Source organism: Gobius niger (genome assembly GCF_951799975.1).
Source record: "Gobius niger genome assembly, chromosome: 5".
NCBI classification, from domain to species: domain Eukaryota; kingdom Metazoa; phylum Chordata; class Actinopteri; order Gobiiformes; family Gobiidae; genus Gobius; species Gobius niger.
Window position 1 is genome coordinate 40,505,495 of NC_136856.1, and position 14,709 is coordinate 40,520,203.

At 39.2% G+C, this 14,709-nt stretch overlaps 1 protein-coding gene across 8 annotated transcripts in view; it reads right to left on the reverse strand.

The window, feature by feature from the left end:
- slmapa (sarcolemma associated protein a) overlaps window positions 1-14,709 on the reverse strand; it is a 94,886-nt gene that overhangs the window by 68,313 nt on the left and 11,864 nt on the right. For 7 of the 8 annotated variants that reach the window (XM_079555994.1, XM_079555993.1, XM_079555989.1 and 4 more), the window contains exons 2-3: window positions 422-569; window positions 270-342 (exon numbers count right to left, since the gene is read on the reverse strand). In XM_079555994.1, the coding sequence (XP_079412120.1) occupies window positions 270-342; window positions 422-569 (221 nt within the window). Of the gene's footprint in view, window positions 1-269; window positions 343-421; window positions 570-4,901; window positions 4,999-14,709 lie in introns of those variants that run through there. The other variant, XM_079555995.1, reaches the window with a different exon arrangement.

The following is a 14,709-nucleotide window of genomic DNA, read 5'->3' on the forward strand; positions in this document are numbered from 1 at the left end:
ACATTTTTGTCAATTTTTGTCACATTTTTGTCATTTTTTTAATGGATTTTTGTCACTTGTTTGATGGATTTTTGTCTTTTTCTGCTGGATTTTTGTCACTTTTTTGATGGATTTTTTTAAAGGCAACAAATAATCGTTTGAATAATCGTGATTTCAATTATGACAAAAATAATTGTGATTATTATTTTTTCAATAATCGAGCAGCCCTAATTTCTACAGACCAAGTGGAGGTCTAACGTGTACTAAGTGATAGAAAAAGGGGTTCTTACTCGCTGCGGCGCCGGGCCTCCATGCCGTCTGGAAGGAACAGTTTGATGGTGGACACGATGCAGCCATGAGTGACTGAAACAGAGGCATTAGCAGGCCCTACGTCAGTCCTCTGTTTAAAATGCCCACTGTGAACCAGAGTCCAAACCCGTACCTTTCCTGGTGTTCTCCGTGACGTCGACGCCAAACTGGATGATGTCTCCGGACAGGACCTCGCACGGCGGACTCTCCTCGGACCCCCGGCTCAGGCGCTGGCTGTTTATGAAGGTGCCATTACTGCTCTTAGTGTCCTGGAGGTAGAACTGCAACACAAGCACAAAACAGATTCAGTCAAAACTACTGAACAAAGCGTTTTTATGAACCAAAACCTCGATATGTCCCGTGGTACAGATGTTTATATATATTAACCTCTTAACTCCCGCCTGAACCGAGAAGATCTTTTTCCTCACGTAAGATTCTTTTTCCATCATTATTTCTTGGGTATTCAACTCATTTTTGTAACTTTGTCATTTTCTTGTGATTTTTTGTCACATTTTTTTCATTTTTTCATCAATTTTTTTATCACATTTTTATCTTTTTTTTTTGTCCATTTTTTATCGAATTTTTGTAATTTTTTGTCAATTTTTTGTGTCAAATTTTTATCACAGTTTTTTGTCACATTTTGTCAGATGTTTGTCGGTTTTTTGGTCACATTTTTGTAAAAAAATATTGTCAAATTTGTGTCATTTTTTCGTAAATTTTTTGTCTCGTCACATTTTGTAATTTTTTCGGCACATTTTTATCACATTGTCACATTTGACATTTTTTGTCCCATTTTTGTCGTTTTGTCATTTTTCGTCAATTTGTCACATTTTTATCACTTTTTATCATACATTTTTTTTAATCGAATTTGTGTCATTTTTTTGTCACATTGATAATTTTTTTTGTAAATTTTTTATCGATTTTTTGTCATTTTTTGGTAACATTTTTGAAAAATCTTTTGTGATTTTTTTGTAATTTTTTTTTATAAAATCTGGCACATTTTGTCAGATTTTGGGCGTTTTTTGGTCACATTTTTGTAATTTTTTTGTCACACTTTGTCTCATTTTTGTCGTTTTGTAATTTTTTGTCACATTTGTCATTTTTTCGTCAATTGTCACATTTTTATCATTTTTCGTAATTTTTTTTAATCTAATTTTTGTCCTTTTTTTGTCCTTTTTTTTGTACATTTATGTTTTTGTCACATTTTGTAATTTTTCGTCAAATTTTTATCACATTTTTAACATTTTTTTGTAGTTTTTTTGTCACATTTTTTCATCACTTTTTTGTCACTTTTTTGTCACATTTCCATCATTGTTTTCGTCTCAGTTTTGTTGCTTTTTTCCAGAAGCTTTTGGATTGGGGTAAAGCCAAACAGGAGAAAAAGTGCTCGGTTCAGGTGGGAGTTAAGGGGTTAATACGCTGTAACCAATGTATTTTCTTGTAGCAGAGCACATTTCTTTCGCCACCATGGATCCACACACGTAAATGCAGGATTTGTGAAAGAAAAGGAGCTTCCGTGCGCTCTGGTGTGTCTGCAGTAAATATAGCACATTCTAACCAATAGCAGAAGCAGGAGTCTAAATTAGCTCAGTGTATTTCTGGCCGTCCGCCTCGTTCGCTTCTCAACACCGTCTCAGCCTGAGCCGGATCCTGGAACACTGATTAACCCACGTGCACGACCAGGAGGAGTGTTAGGGCCATGTGCACCTTTAATTGCCTTACGTTATTTATACGTTTTGTAAGTCAAGGTTTTCAGGAAATTGAAAAGCACTTCGAAACCCAGAGAGAGGACGTGGAAAGATGTGTTTTTGGTTGTGCTGAGGCTTTTAATTGTCGGAGAACAGAGGAAATATCTACAGACAGGGGCGGACCGGCCATATGTCCCGTCTGGAAGAGCACAGAGGGGCCACCGGTCCCGCCTTAACCGAGCTTTACCCAAATCTAAAAGCTAGAAAGAAAAGCATCAAAATAGCGAGAAAAAGAGGATGAAAACGAAGCAAAAATGTGCCGGAAAAGCAACAAAAAAGTGACGAAAAATGTGATAAAAAGGCGACAAAAACAGGAGAGAAACACGGACAAAAAGAAAAAATACAAAAATGTAAGAGAAACACGACACAAAATGATTTTAACCCCTTAACTCCCGCCTGAACCGAGCACATTTTCTCCAGTTTGGCTTTACCCCAATCCAAAAGCTCCTGGAAAAAAGCAACAAAACAGACGAAAACAATGATGGAAATGTGACGAAAAAGTGACGAAAAATTGATGAAAAAATGATGAAAAAGTGTCAAAAAGTCACAAGAAATTTTACAAAAAAATTACAAAAATGTGATAAAAATGTGACCAAAAAATGACAAAAATGTGACAAAAAAATACAAAAATGTGATAAAAAATTGACAAAAAAATCCCAACAAAAATGTCACAAGAAATTGACAAAAACTGGAAGAAAAAATGACAAAAAATGTGCTAAAAATTTGACAAAAAATGACAAAAATTTGATAAAAAAGTGGCAAAAATATCACAAAAATGTCACAAGAAAGTGACAAAAAATGACCAAAAAAATTACAAAAATTGGACAAAAAAATGACAAAAAATGTGATGAAAAATGATGGAAAAAAAGTCTGATGACGTGAGGAAAAAGATCCTCTCGGTTCAGGCGGGAGTTAAGAGGTTAAAAAACAACAAAAATGACGTGACAAAAAGTCTCCGTCACTTTTGTAGGTCTTAGCTTTCAAATGAGGCGTTACATTGTTGCTCTCCAGTCGAGAAGCTTTTAGATTTGGGTAAAGCCCGGTATAAAAAAATATGAATCTAGAAGGAATGTATGGTGCACCACAAGGTTCAATTTTGAGACCAGTATTATTTAGTATTTATATTAATGACCACGTTTCCAGTTCTTTTTACTCATGATACCAATAAAAAAAATTTAAAAAGCCGAACTGGGGACAATAATGTTAAGGCGGGGGGTTAGAGGTTGAAATATGGATTTAATTTGAGCCAGGCTGGTCAGAGTCCAGGGCTGTTTTTCAGTCCCAGTTCCCCCCCCAGGCAGTGGAGTATTGTAAGATCTGAATGAAGGCAAACTTGACCAATCTGCTAACTGTGACTAGGGCGGCACAAAGAATATCGTATCACAGTTTTGGGTTTGCAAGAAGCCAAAATACATCACAAAATCACCACATGTTTTTTTTTTCTAACTTAATCCAAAACAAAAAGGTTTGAGGTGTGAAGTTTAGTGTTTAAATTGAATGGAAAAGGTTGTGTAAATATAGGGCCTGATTTCTTAGTGTATTTTTAAAAATTGTATTCATGCAGTCCTTATATTTGAAGAGTTTAGTGGTGCTAGGCTAGTGCTAGGCTAGTGCTAGGCTAGTGCTAGGCTTGTGCATGTCTATGGTAACTAGTAGCCTGCATTAAAACCTCTTCAAAATCCTGGGCTCGTCCTCCAAACGTTGCCAGATCTGATTTGTAGAAGCTCCTCCACGTGTGGTAATGGCGGCCACAGGTAGATCCGGTAACCGAGCAGATCACTCCGCCGCTGCGTAGCTACAACCAGGAAGCTGATGCTGCTCAAATATAACTTATTTTAACCTCTTAACTCCCGCCTGAACCGAGAGCATTTTCTCCAGTTCAGCTTTACCCAAATCCTGTAGGCCAGAGTAACGCCTCATTTGAAAGCTAAGACCTACAAAACTCATCTGAATGGATCTTTTTCCTCACGTCAGATTTTTTTTCCATCATTTTTTTTGGGGGGGTTTTCAACTCATTTTTGTAACTTTTTTGTAAATGTTTTGTCAAATAGTAAATTTTTTGTCACTTTTGTCCTTTTGTAAATTTTTATCACATTTTTGCCACTTTTTCATCATCTTTTCATCATTTTTTTGGTCAATTTTTTGTCCTTTTTTGTAATTTTTTTGTACCTTTTTGGTCTATTTTTTGTGACATTTTTGCCACTTTTTCATAATTTTTTTGTCAATTTGTCGTCAGTTTTTTGACCATTTTTTGTCAGTTTTTCGTCCAAGTTTTCTCACTTTTTTGTCACATTTTCATCGTTTTCGTCTCAGTTTTGTCACTATTTTCACACCTTTTTTACAGGAGCTTTTGGATTGGGGTAAAGCCAAACTGGAGAAAATGTGCTCGGTTCAGGTGGGAGTTAAGAGGTTAAATGCAAAATGGTTATATTTCTAAAATTATTCAGTCGACACAGACATTTATATGGTTAGTCTGGTGTTATAAGGTGCACTGTGTTTGGGTCAGACTGTTTTTAATGCAGGCTACTAGTTACCATAGACATGCACTAGCCCAGTACTAGCCTAGCACTAGCGCCACTAAACGCTTCAAATATAAAGACTGCATGAATTAAAAAAAAATCTCCAGAAATCAACAGCACTCTGGGAAACTAGGAAATGAGGTCCTAAGTCAAAAATCCTGAAATATCCCTTTAAACGCTGCGATATTGCATCGAAACATCGCACACTCGTACGGCACATCGCAAGTTTTGTTCCAACATCGCGCAGCCCTGATCGTGTCCATTCAAACACACAAACACGGGTACAGGAGCAAATGCCACAGATCTTTGTGAGTCAGAGCTGGTTGTGAAGAGAGAGGGAACATACCGTACGATCTGCGAAGTTCAAACCAGGACACCCACTCTTCCCCGGCTGCTCTTTAGTTTGTTTTCCGGTCTGATACTACGCAGCTCTTTTCAGGAAGGACAGCGATCGGCAAACGGAACCAAAACAACGACAACAACACAACATCCAGTCTGTCCTGGTGAGCGCGAGAGGAAGAGGGAGAGGAAGAGGAGGCAGGAGTCTTTACGAGCCGACGCTGCTGCTGCTGCTGCTGCTGCTGCAGACCCGAGGACGCTCACGCCGTCGACCGCGGCGACGACAAGCTTTACCTCCCGTCACCGTGGAAACCGGCGCCGGACGCAACAGCGGCCACTTTCACCCGGCAACAACACGGACACGGCTCTGGCGTCACTGACCTATGGATGCTCGAACCTCAAACCTCCCTTTATTTAGAAGATTTGTAGGGCTGAAACTACTAATCGATTAATGCGAGACGCTGCAGGTGAACGAGGGAAATAAATAAATGTAGAGACGTCAATGTGAAGCTTCTGCTGAACATCAGATATAAATATGAGACAAAAAATGTATATATTTTCTGTCATTTTATGTTTTCACATAAAAATAAGGCATTTTGAGCATTAAAATGGCCAAAACTGCCTATATTTTGGGCAACGAAATCAAAATAATGAATTGAGCCAGATTAAATTTTAAGATTTAAGATTTTTTCAGAGGGATTTTGGATATTTTGTAGTTTATTTGTTTTTCAATAAACTAATCATCAGTGAAAAAATCTGTAAAAACTCAAATTCCGCCTGTTTTTTTGGTTTCAAAGCTGAATAAATCAGGCTAGGAATTAGATATTAAAAAATCCCTCTGAAAAAACCTTCAGAATCTTGTTAGGCCTCAGACTGTAAAAAATGACAAAAAAATGACAAAAAAATGACAAAAAAATGACAAAAACGACAAAAAATTGACAAAAAATGACAAAAAATGACAAAAAAATGACAAAAAAATGACAATTTGACCAAAAAAATGACAAAAAAATGACAAAAAATTTGACAAAAAAATGACAAAAATTTGACAAAAAAAATGACAAAAAATGACAAAAAAATGACAAAAAATCGACGAAAAAATGACAAAAAAATCGACAAAAAAATGACAAAAATGTGACAAAAAAATGACAAAAAACCTTCAGAATGTTGTTGTGTCTCAGCCTGTAAAGTGTGGAGTCTGTGGGAGCTTCTAAAAGACAAAAAAAGGACAAAAAAAGGACAAATAATGACAAAAAAAAGACAAAAAAATGACAAAAAAATGACAAAAAATGACAAAAAAAGACAAAAAAATGACAAAAAATGACAAAAAATGACCAAAAAATGACAAAAAATGACAGAAAAAAAGACAAAAAAATGACAAAAAAAGACAAAAAAATTAGAAACAATTACAAAAAATTACAAAAAATTACAGAAAACACAAGTTCTAAATCCGTGCAGTAATCTTCACTTTACTGCGCGGATTTCAAACTACTCCTGGTATTATTACGCCTTACAATATAGTCCCCCCTTTTATCCGCTTAGAAAATCCACATTGTTTAATTGTGTGTAATTATACTTTGTAGTGGAACACTTCACGTAACCATATTTAAATAGGGGAAACGTGGAAGAGCTCGGTAGCTTCTATCTTGACCTGTTTTGGAGCTATAGAGGAGAGAGGGAGAGGCTAAATGCTAACGCCGTCTGCGCTGTGTTTACGTGACTGAAGATCAGACAGGTCCTAAAGAACTCGTCACAGCTCAGGTAAGAACATATCTCAGTGTGGAAAAACGCTGGCCTGTTCCTTTAAAAATGACAGGTCAGATTTCCATCAGAGCATGATTGCCAGGTCTGGGTACACACTGACCCCTCTCTCTCTCGGTTTCTCTTCAGTAAAGTCTGGCTCGGGTCCAGGCTGCACTCAGCTGTTTGTCTGCTCCATCACTGGCTGCAGAAATAACTCCATAAACACTCCCCACCACAGACCGTCACCATCTGGGCTTTAAGAGGAGCCACACGAGCCTCCCCATCCATCACAAACACCACATTTACAGACGGGTTTCACACGAATGAAGTGTGTGGGCCGTTACCATGGCAATTCAGAAGTCACAAGAAAAATGCTGAAAAGAAAAGAAATTAAAAGAGGAATTTCCTAATCTTGTATCCATCAGATATGGCAAAAGAAGGAACAATCCAGATGTTTTCAGCCCCATCAACACATTGACCACATTCACGTGACGCCAAAGCCCAGTGAGAAATCGTTACTGAATCTACAGACGATGGTTAAATCATTTTCTGTCAACTTTTATACTTTCCGTAGAGTCATTTACGCATCCTGTGGCGTTTTAAATGAAACCATCTCTCTATATGGTTATACAGTGACTGAATGTGCCATTTGTATGTGGAGAAAACGCACCACGACGTGAATAAAGACCAGCCCAGGAAGCCGATGTTCCAGCACATGCTAAGAGCTGCTTCGATGGTGAAAAGTCCTTAAAATGGTGCCTGTTATAGGAACTGTGATTAGACTGAGAAACCCGGTCGTACTACAGGACTGTGGGAGCCTGGCCTTAGCCATGACTAAACTCTGGTCAATTATAATTTCCTACATGTACGTCAGTGGTCTGTGTTACATCGGTTGAATTTCACCCGACCATTCAGCGAGCGGGGGAGACGGGGCTTGTAGGTGAGAGCTACGATAGAGCTACGATAGAGCTACGATAGAGCTACGACAGAGCTACGACAGAGCTACGACAGAGCTACGACAGAGCTACGACAGAGCTACGACAGAGCTACGACAGAGCTACGACAGAGCTACGACAGAGCTACGACAGAGCTACGATAGAGCTACGATAGAGCCATGATAGAGCCATGATAGAGCCATGATAGAGCCATGATAGAGCCATGATAGAGCCATGACAGAGCCATGATAGAGCCATGATAGAGCCATGATAGAGCCATGATAGAGCCATGACAGAGCTATGATAGAGCCATGATAGAGCCATGATAGAGCCATGATAGAGCCATGATAGAGCCATGATAGAGCTATGATAGAGTTATGATAGAGTCATGATAGAGCTACGATAGAGCCATGATAGAGCCATGATAGAGCCATGATAGAGCCATGATAGAGCCATGATAGAGCCATGATAGAGCCATGATAGAGCCATGATAGAGCCATGATAGAGCCATGATAGAGCCATGATAGAGCTATGATAGAGTTATGATAGAGTCATGATAGAGCTACGATAGAGCCACGACAGAGCTACGACAGAGCTATGATAGAGCCATGATAGAGCTATGATAGAGTCATGATAGAGCTATGATAGAGCTATGATAGAGTTATGATAGAGTCATGATAGAGCTACGATAGAGCCATGATAGAGCTACGACAGAGCCACGATAGAGCTACGATAGAGCCATGACAGAGCCATGATAGAGTTATGATAGAGTTATGATAGAGCTATGATAGAGCTATGATAGAGTTATGATAGAGCCATGATAGAGCCATGACAGAGCTATGATAGAGCTATGATAGAGCCATGATAGAGCTATGATAGAGCTATGATAGAGCCATGATAGAGCTATGATAGAGCCATGATAGAGCTATGATAGAGCTATGATAGAGCTATGATAGAGTCATGATAGAGCTATGATAGAGTCATGATAGAGCTACGATAGAGCTACGACAGAGCTACGACAGAGCTACGACAGAGCTATGATAGAGCTATGATAGAGCCATGATAGAGCCATGATAGAGCTATGATAGAGCCATGATAGAGCTATGATAGAGCTATGATAGAGCTATGATAGCGCTACGACAGAGCTACGACAGAGCTATGATAGAGCTACGATAGAGCTATGATAGAGCTATGATAGAGCTATGATAGAGCCATGATAGAGCTATGATAGAGCTATGATAGAGTTATGATAGAGCCATGATAGAGCCATGACAGAGCTATGATAGAGCTACGATAGAGCTACGACAGAGCTATGATAGAGCTATGATAGAGCTATGATAGCGCTACGACAGAGCTACGATAGAGCTACGATAGAGCTACGATAGAGCTATGATAGAGCTATCATAGCGCTATAATAGAGCTATGATAGCGCTATGATAGAGCTATGATAGAGCTATGATAGAGCTATGATAGAGCTATGATAGCGCTATGATAGAGCTATGATAGAGCTATGACAGAGCTATGATAGAGCTATGATAGAGCTATGATAGAGCTATGATAGCGCTATGATAGAGCTATGATAGCGCTATGATAGCGCTATCATAGAGCTATGATAGCGCTATGATAGAGCTATGATAGCGCTATGATAGAGCTATGATAGCGCTATGATAGAGCTATGACAGAGCTATGATAGAGCTATGATAGAGCTATGATAGAGCTATGATAGCGCTATGATAGAGCTATGATAGCTCTATGATAGCGCTATCATAGAGCTATGATAGCGCTATGATAGAGCTATGATAGAGCTATCATAGAGCTATGATAGCGCTATGATAGCGCTATGATAGAGCTACGATAGAGCTACGACAGAGCTACGATAGAGCTATGACAGAGCTACGATAGAGCTACGATAGAGCTACGACAGAGCTACGACAGAGCCATGATAGAGCTATGACAGAGCTATGATAGTGAATGCAACTCTGGGGGAGCACGCGAGTTTACCATGCAGTGGCTCACACCTGGAGAGAGATTTCAGCGGTAATCGTAGCGTCTAAAACTATTACTTTTATAATCACGGTAATCATAAAACCGGTTCATCTTGACATATCATATACTAGGACTGATTTGCAAACATCACCAGGAAGTAGAAAGACACAAACACACGCTAAGTGACAGAGCACAGAAAACTCCAAAAACTCCTCTCAATTTCTCCACTAATCCCTCAGGGCTACTTTGAGCTAATACTACAATTTGTCGGCCAAAGAAGCATAGAAACAGGCAACAGACCAGGATCCATTTTTGGGGCGGGTTTTACTACGAGAGCCTCCTGCTGTTTGCTTTAACCAGAGAACACAGAGCGGAGAGAGAGAGGAGTCCAGATTGTCTGAGGACTGGACCTGCTTTACTGCCCACAAGCTGGAGTCCTGTGCAAACATGAAAAAGATTCAAAAATAGCCTCACCAGACTGGGAAAACCTGGCTTTATATCAAACACAACCATGGCGGCATCGGCACAAAGAACTGATAAAGTGGAAGTCAGTGAAAGCGTCTGAATCGAACACCAATACTTCTATGAACCGGCGATAATAGATGAACTGCACATTCACTTATTCCTCTCAGAGTTTACCTGGAAGAAGCAAGACAAATGGACATGTATAGTGTAAGTCGGGGTGGGCGATATGGCAAAAAAGAATATCACGATTCTTTAATTATAAACTTCCGATTTTGGATTTTATCACGATTTTTTATAATCACAAAAGTACTTAAATTACACACTGAAGAAGAAAAATACTATAGAGTTCGGGAATGTGACGTCATATCGCTAAGCATTATGGGATTAGCAGCCATTGTAAACTAATGGAGATTTTAAAAGTTAAAATACTGGAGTTATTGTTCACATTAAAACACTTGGAGACCACAGTGAGTTAGATGTTTTTACCAGCAGTATCTCAGCAGCTAACAGTCGTTCCACTGGTTTTTTCTCCACTTTTTATACTGTTTTTAGCTAATGTTAGTCTATGGAAATGTATGCTAACAGCTGCAAAGATGACGGATCTCCATGGTAACTGTGGACATTCCCGAACTCTATACTAATGTATTCAACTTTGTGATAATCAACAGCAGTAACAGACTTGGACCTAAAGCAAACTCCCTCTTTCAAAGTAAAACACACTAAAACAGATGATAAAATGAAGTAAAAGATTCAGTTTGGTGAATGCTTGTTGCTCGTCTTTTCTGAGAGGTCTTTCTGCTGTCGGACCCTTTCACAATAAGACTGTGTTCAGACCTGCACTGTTTGGTCCACTTTAAACGGATCAGGGTTCGTTTTGACGCTGCTCCGGATTTTTTATGCAGGTGTGGAAACAACAAACGAATCAAAGAATCAAGACCCACTTTTTCAGGTGGTCTCGGTCCGGCTTCCAAACAGACTCTGGGCCAGTTCGCTCCAGGTGTGAAATAAACCACTGTTGATCCGAAACAACTGCGGGAAACATGCGCCATTTTGGGCTTAAAGCAGCACTAAGTAACTCTTCCTCTAGAGGCCATAAGCGCAACTGCAGGCGTCGTAGCAAGTTACGACTTTTTAACTTATTAATTGTCTTGGAGAGTAAATCCTACGCTGACAGGAAAGGCGAAGGGACAGAGGGTTACTGTGCATCCAATTATACAATGGAAATATTTTTTTTCACTCAAACTTTGCTGTTAATACCGTTTAAAGTGACGTTAGCCGCAGTTAGCTTTGCCCGTTAGCCTGTTAGCTTCTTCTTCGTGATTTCATTAGTGTGTATTGGTGTCTCCGGACCAGTGGCAGTCAAGTTGCAAACATGGTTTTCTGTCCAGAGACACCAGGGGGCGATGAAAGACCCTCCAATCCTCCCATAAACACTTGTATCACCCCCACAGGGACTGGGGGGGGTTTATTAAGGTAAACGCGTTACTTGGTGCTGCTTTAACAAGCCACCGTAGCAAGGCACCGTGTGAAAGGTTAGCCCGTCGCTGCTGCTGCTAACGCTAATACTGGATGGAAGCTACAAACAATGAGCCGCGGACAGACCTGGAGCTCCTGGATGTTTGGGCAGATGCACAAACACAACTGCGCTCGTGTTTTCGTTCGTCTCCTGAACAGCCGCAGTCGTCGCATCGCGGCGTCAAAGTGGAAAAAACTTCACCAAACTTAATGAAAGTACGAGACGCATTAAAGGAAAGTGGAGGATCAAGACCAACAGTTTGTCCCATGGACATAATTAGGGCTGAAACAACTAATTGATTAATCAACGACTAATCGATTATTGAAATAGTCGACAACTGTTTTAGTAATCGATTAATCGTTTTCTGGTTCACACAGACTCTAATAGAGCAAAAATTACATGAAAATGTAGTATATTTTATGAAAACTACTTTGTTTTTATAGCAAGTGTGTGTACTACACTTTGTACTTTGTAAATTTCATGAATATCTGTTTGTGTCTCGTCCAATCAGAAGCAGAATTAGCACCAAGAGCCTCCAACAAACATTTACTTTACGTTTACTCCAACACGTCCTCAAGCGGATCCACTTTAGCTTCATGTGAAAAAAAAATGAAAAAATTAAATGTTCCTACACCATTCACAGCCGAGCGACTAATCGATTAATCGTGAAAATAGTCGCTAGATGAATCGATTACAGAAAAATTGTTATTTGCAGCCCTATACATAATGGAAACAAACAGCTCAGCAGACGACCCTTCATCCACACAGAACTCCTCTTCCTCAGCTGCTCCGGTGAAGCTGAGGTCAAAGGTCAGTGGTTTAGCCTCGCACGTTTCTTTTATTATCATAGTAAGCGTCAAATCTTCATTTCAATTTCATTTGTTGTGGTCGTTGCCGTCCAATGGGAGCCTCGATCGTCACACACGTGTTTACAAAATGTAGTTCTCTTGTTAAAGTTCAGTCTGAACACGAACTGCACCAAACCAAAAAAAAAAGTTAGCCACTGATCCGTAACAAACAAGCGGAGCAAAGGACTTTTCTGGTCTGAATTACGAAAGCGATAACATGCAGTGACAAAAACTAGCCTGGTTAATAATACATCACCTGCCCCAGCGTGGTCACATGGCTCATAGCGATTTTTAGAAAAAGGAAAACTTTAAGCCGTTCATTAGAATCAAAGCAACACGGTCCAGGATTTAAATGAAACAAATGTGAAGGATGCGGCGCCGGACAGAGCTGTAAGGATGAAGGGCACACTCGCTTCTTCACACATGTGCCAGCAGGTAAATAAACAAACACACTCTGATCTACGCAGAGCAGCGGCGTCAAGGGGGAAAGACACTGACATGACCCTGAAACAGAGACAGAACGCCGGGTTTAAAACGTCTTAAAGCTCTGGACTGAGGAGCCTGGTGGTGTAAGCGCCCTGGAGGAGCGTCGCGCTGCTAAATGCTACTACAGCGTCGGACATTGCGTAGCAGAAGGTTTGGGTTTCCTTCACTGATGGTGAAAAGCTCTGTTGTCAGCTCTGGAGATCGTAAGATGATCTAATATCGTCAAATCGCCAAACCCCTATGTGTAAGAAGCAAGACCAGAACTCAAAGTAAACAGTCGACAACGAAGCATTTGAGCAATATTTCAGAAGATTCTATGACATCGTTTGGAGTTTGATCCTGTGAATGTTTAAGGCGAGACACTGCAGGTGAACAGGGAAAATAAATAAATGTAGAGACGTCAATTTGAAACTTCTGCTGAACATCACAGATATAAATATGAGAAAAAAATGTGTTGCATTTTTTCTGACATTTTGTGTCTTCACATAAAAATAAGGCATTTTGAGCATTAAAATGGCCAAAACTGCCTATATTTTGGGCAACAAAATCAAAATAATGAATTGATCCAGATTAAATGGTTTTATTTTATTGACATATTAGTAACTAAGATTTTTTCAGAGGGGATTTTGGATATTTTGTTTAGTTTTTCAATAAACTAATCATCAGTGAAAAGATCTGTAAAAACTCAAATTCCGCCTGTTTTTTTGGTTTCAAAGCTGAATAAATCAGGCTGGGAATTAGATATTAAAAAATCCCTCTGAAAAAACCTTCAGAATGTTGTTGTGTCTCAGCCTGTAAAGTGTGGAGTCTGTGGGAGCTTCTATAAGGGCTCAGGCTCTGCCCGAGTGCGGCTTCTCTCATTCAGAGAAAACCAGCCCTGAAGTTTTGTAGCGAGTGCGCATGCTCGGCCCGTTCTTCCACTTTTCCGCTCCAGCGTCTCGTAGGAGGAAAAACACCATATTTGGGTGAAAGCGTCATCACGGGGCCCCTTAGCAGGACACGTGGATGTCAAATCTGTCAATATTTATGAATGAAAAAAAAGACGGCCTTTCTACGCCGACAAAAGAATGACAAAAATGTGACAAAAAATCGACAAAAAAAATGACAAAAATTCAACAAAAATTGGACCAAAAAATGACAAAAATGTGACAAAAATGTGACAAAAAAATGACAAAAAAAGACCAAAATGTGACAAAAAAATTATAAAAATGTGACAAAAATGTAATAAAAAAAAAAAAAAAAAATGGACAAAAAAAAGATTAAAAAAAAGACAAAAAATGTGACAAAAAAATGACAAAAAAATGACAAAAAAGTGACCAAAAAAAATAAAAAAATAAAAAATGGACGAAAATTTGACAAAAATTTGACCAAAAAATGACAAAAATTTGACAAAAAAAATGACAAAAATGTGACAAAAAAATGTGACAAAATTTGACAAAAATGTGACAAAAATGTAAAAAAAAAAAGCCAAAAATTAGACAAAAAAATGACAAAAATGTGACAAAAATGTGACAAAAAAATGACAGCGCAGCAGCTACTTCCGGGTCGCCCCCACCTCGCAGACAAAACATCATAAAATAAACATCATCATTTTTATATCTGACATGAAAACTAAGATGTAAAGGAGGAAAACAGATACAAATCTCCACTTCCACCACTGCGGGAAACATCAATACTTTCACCTAAAGTGTCTCGCCTTAAGTTTGGAAAATGGTGCGCGTGGATCCCATTCTGAAGTTTGGGGAGTTATAATTCAAACCTCTCCATTTGATCCTGGGGGTTTTCTGAGAGCGTTTTATGTCCCACATGTCGGCACTCGCACAAAGATTTTTCCACCCG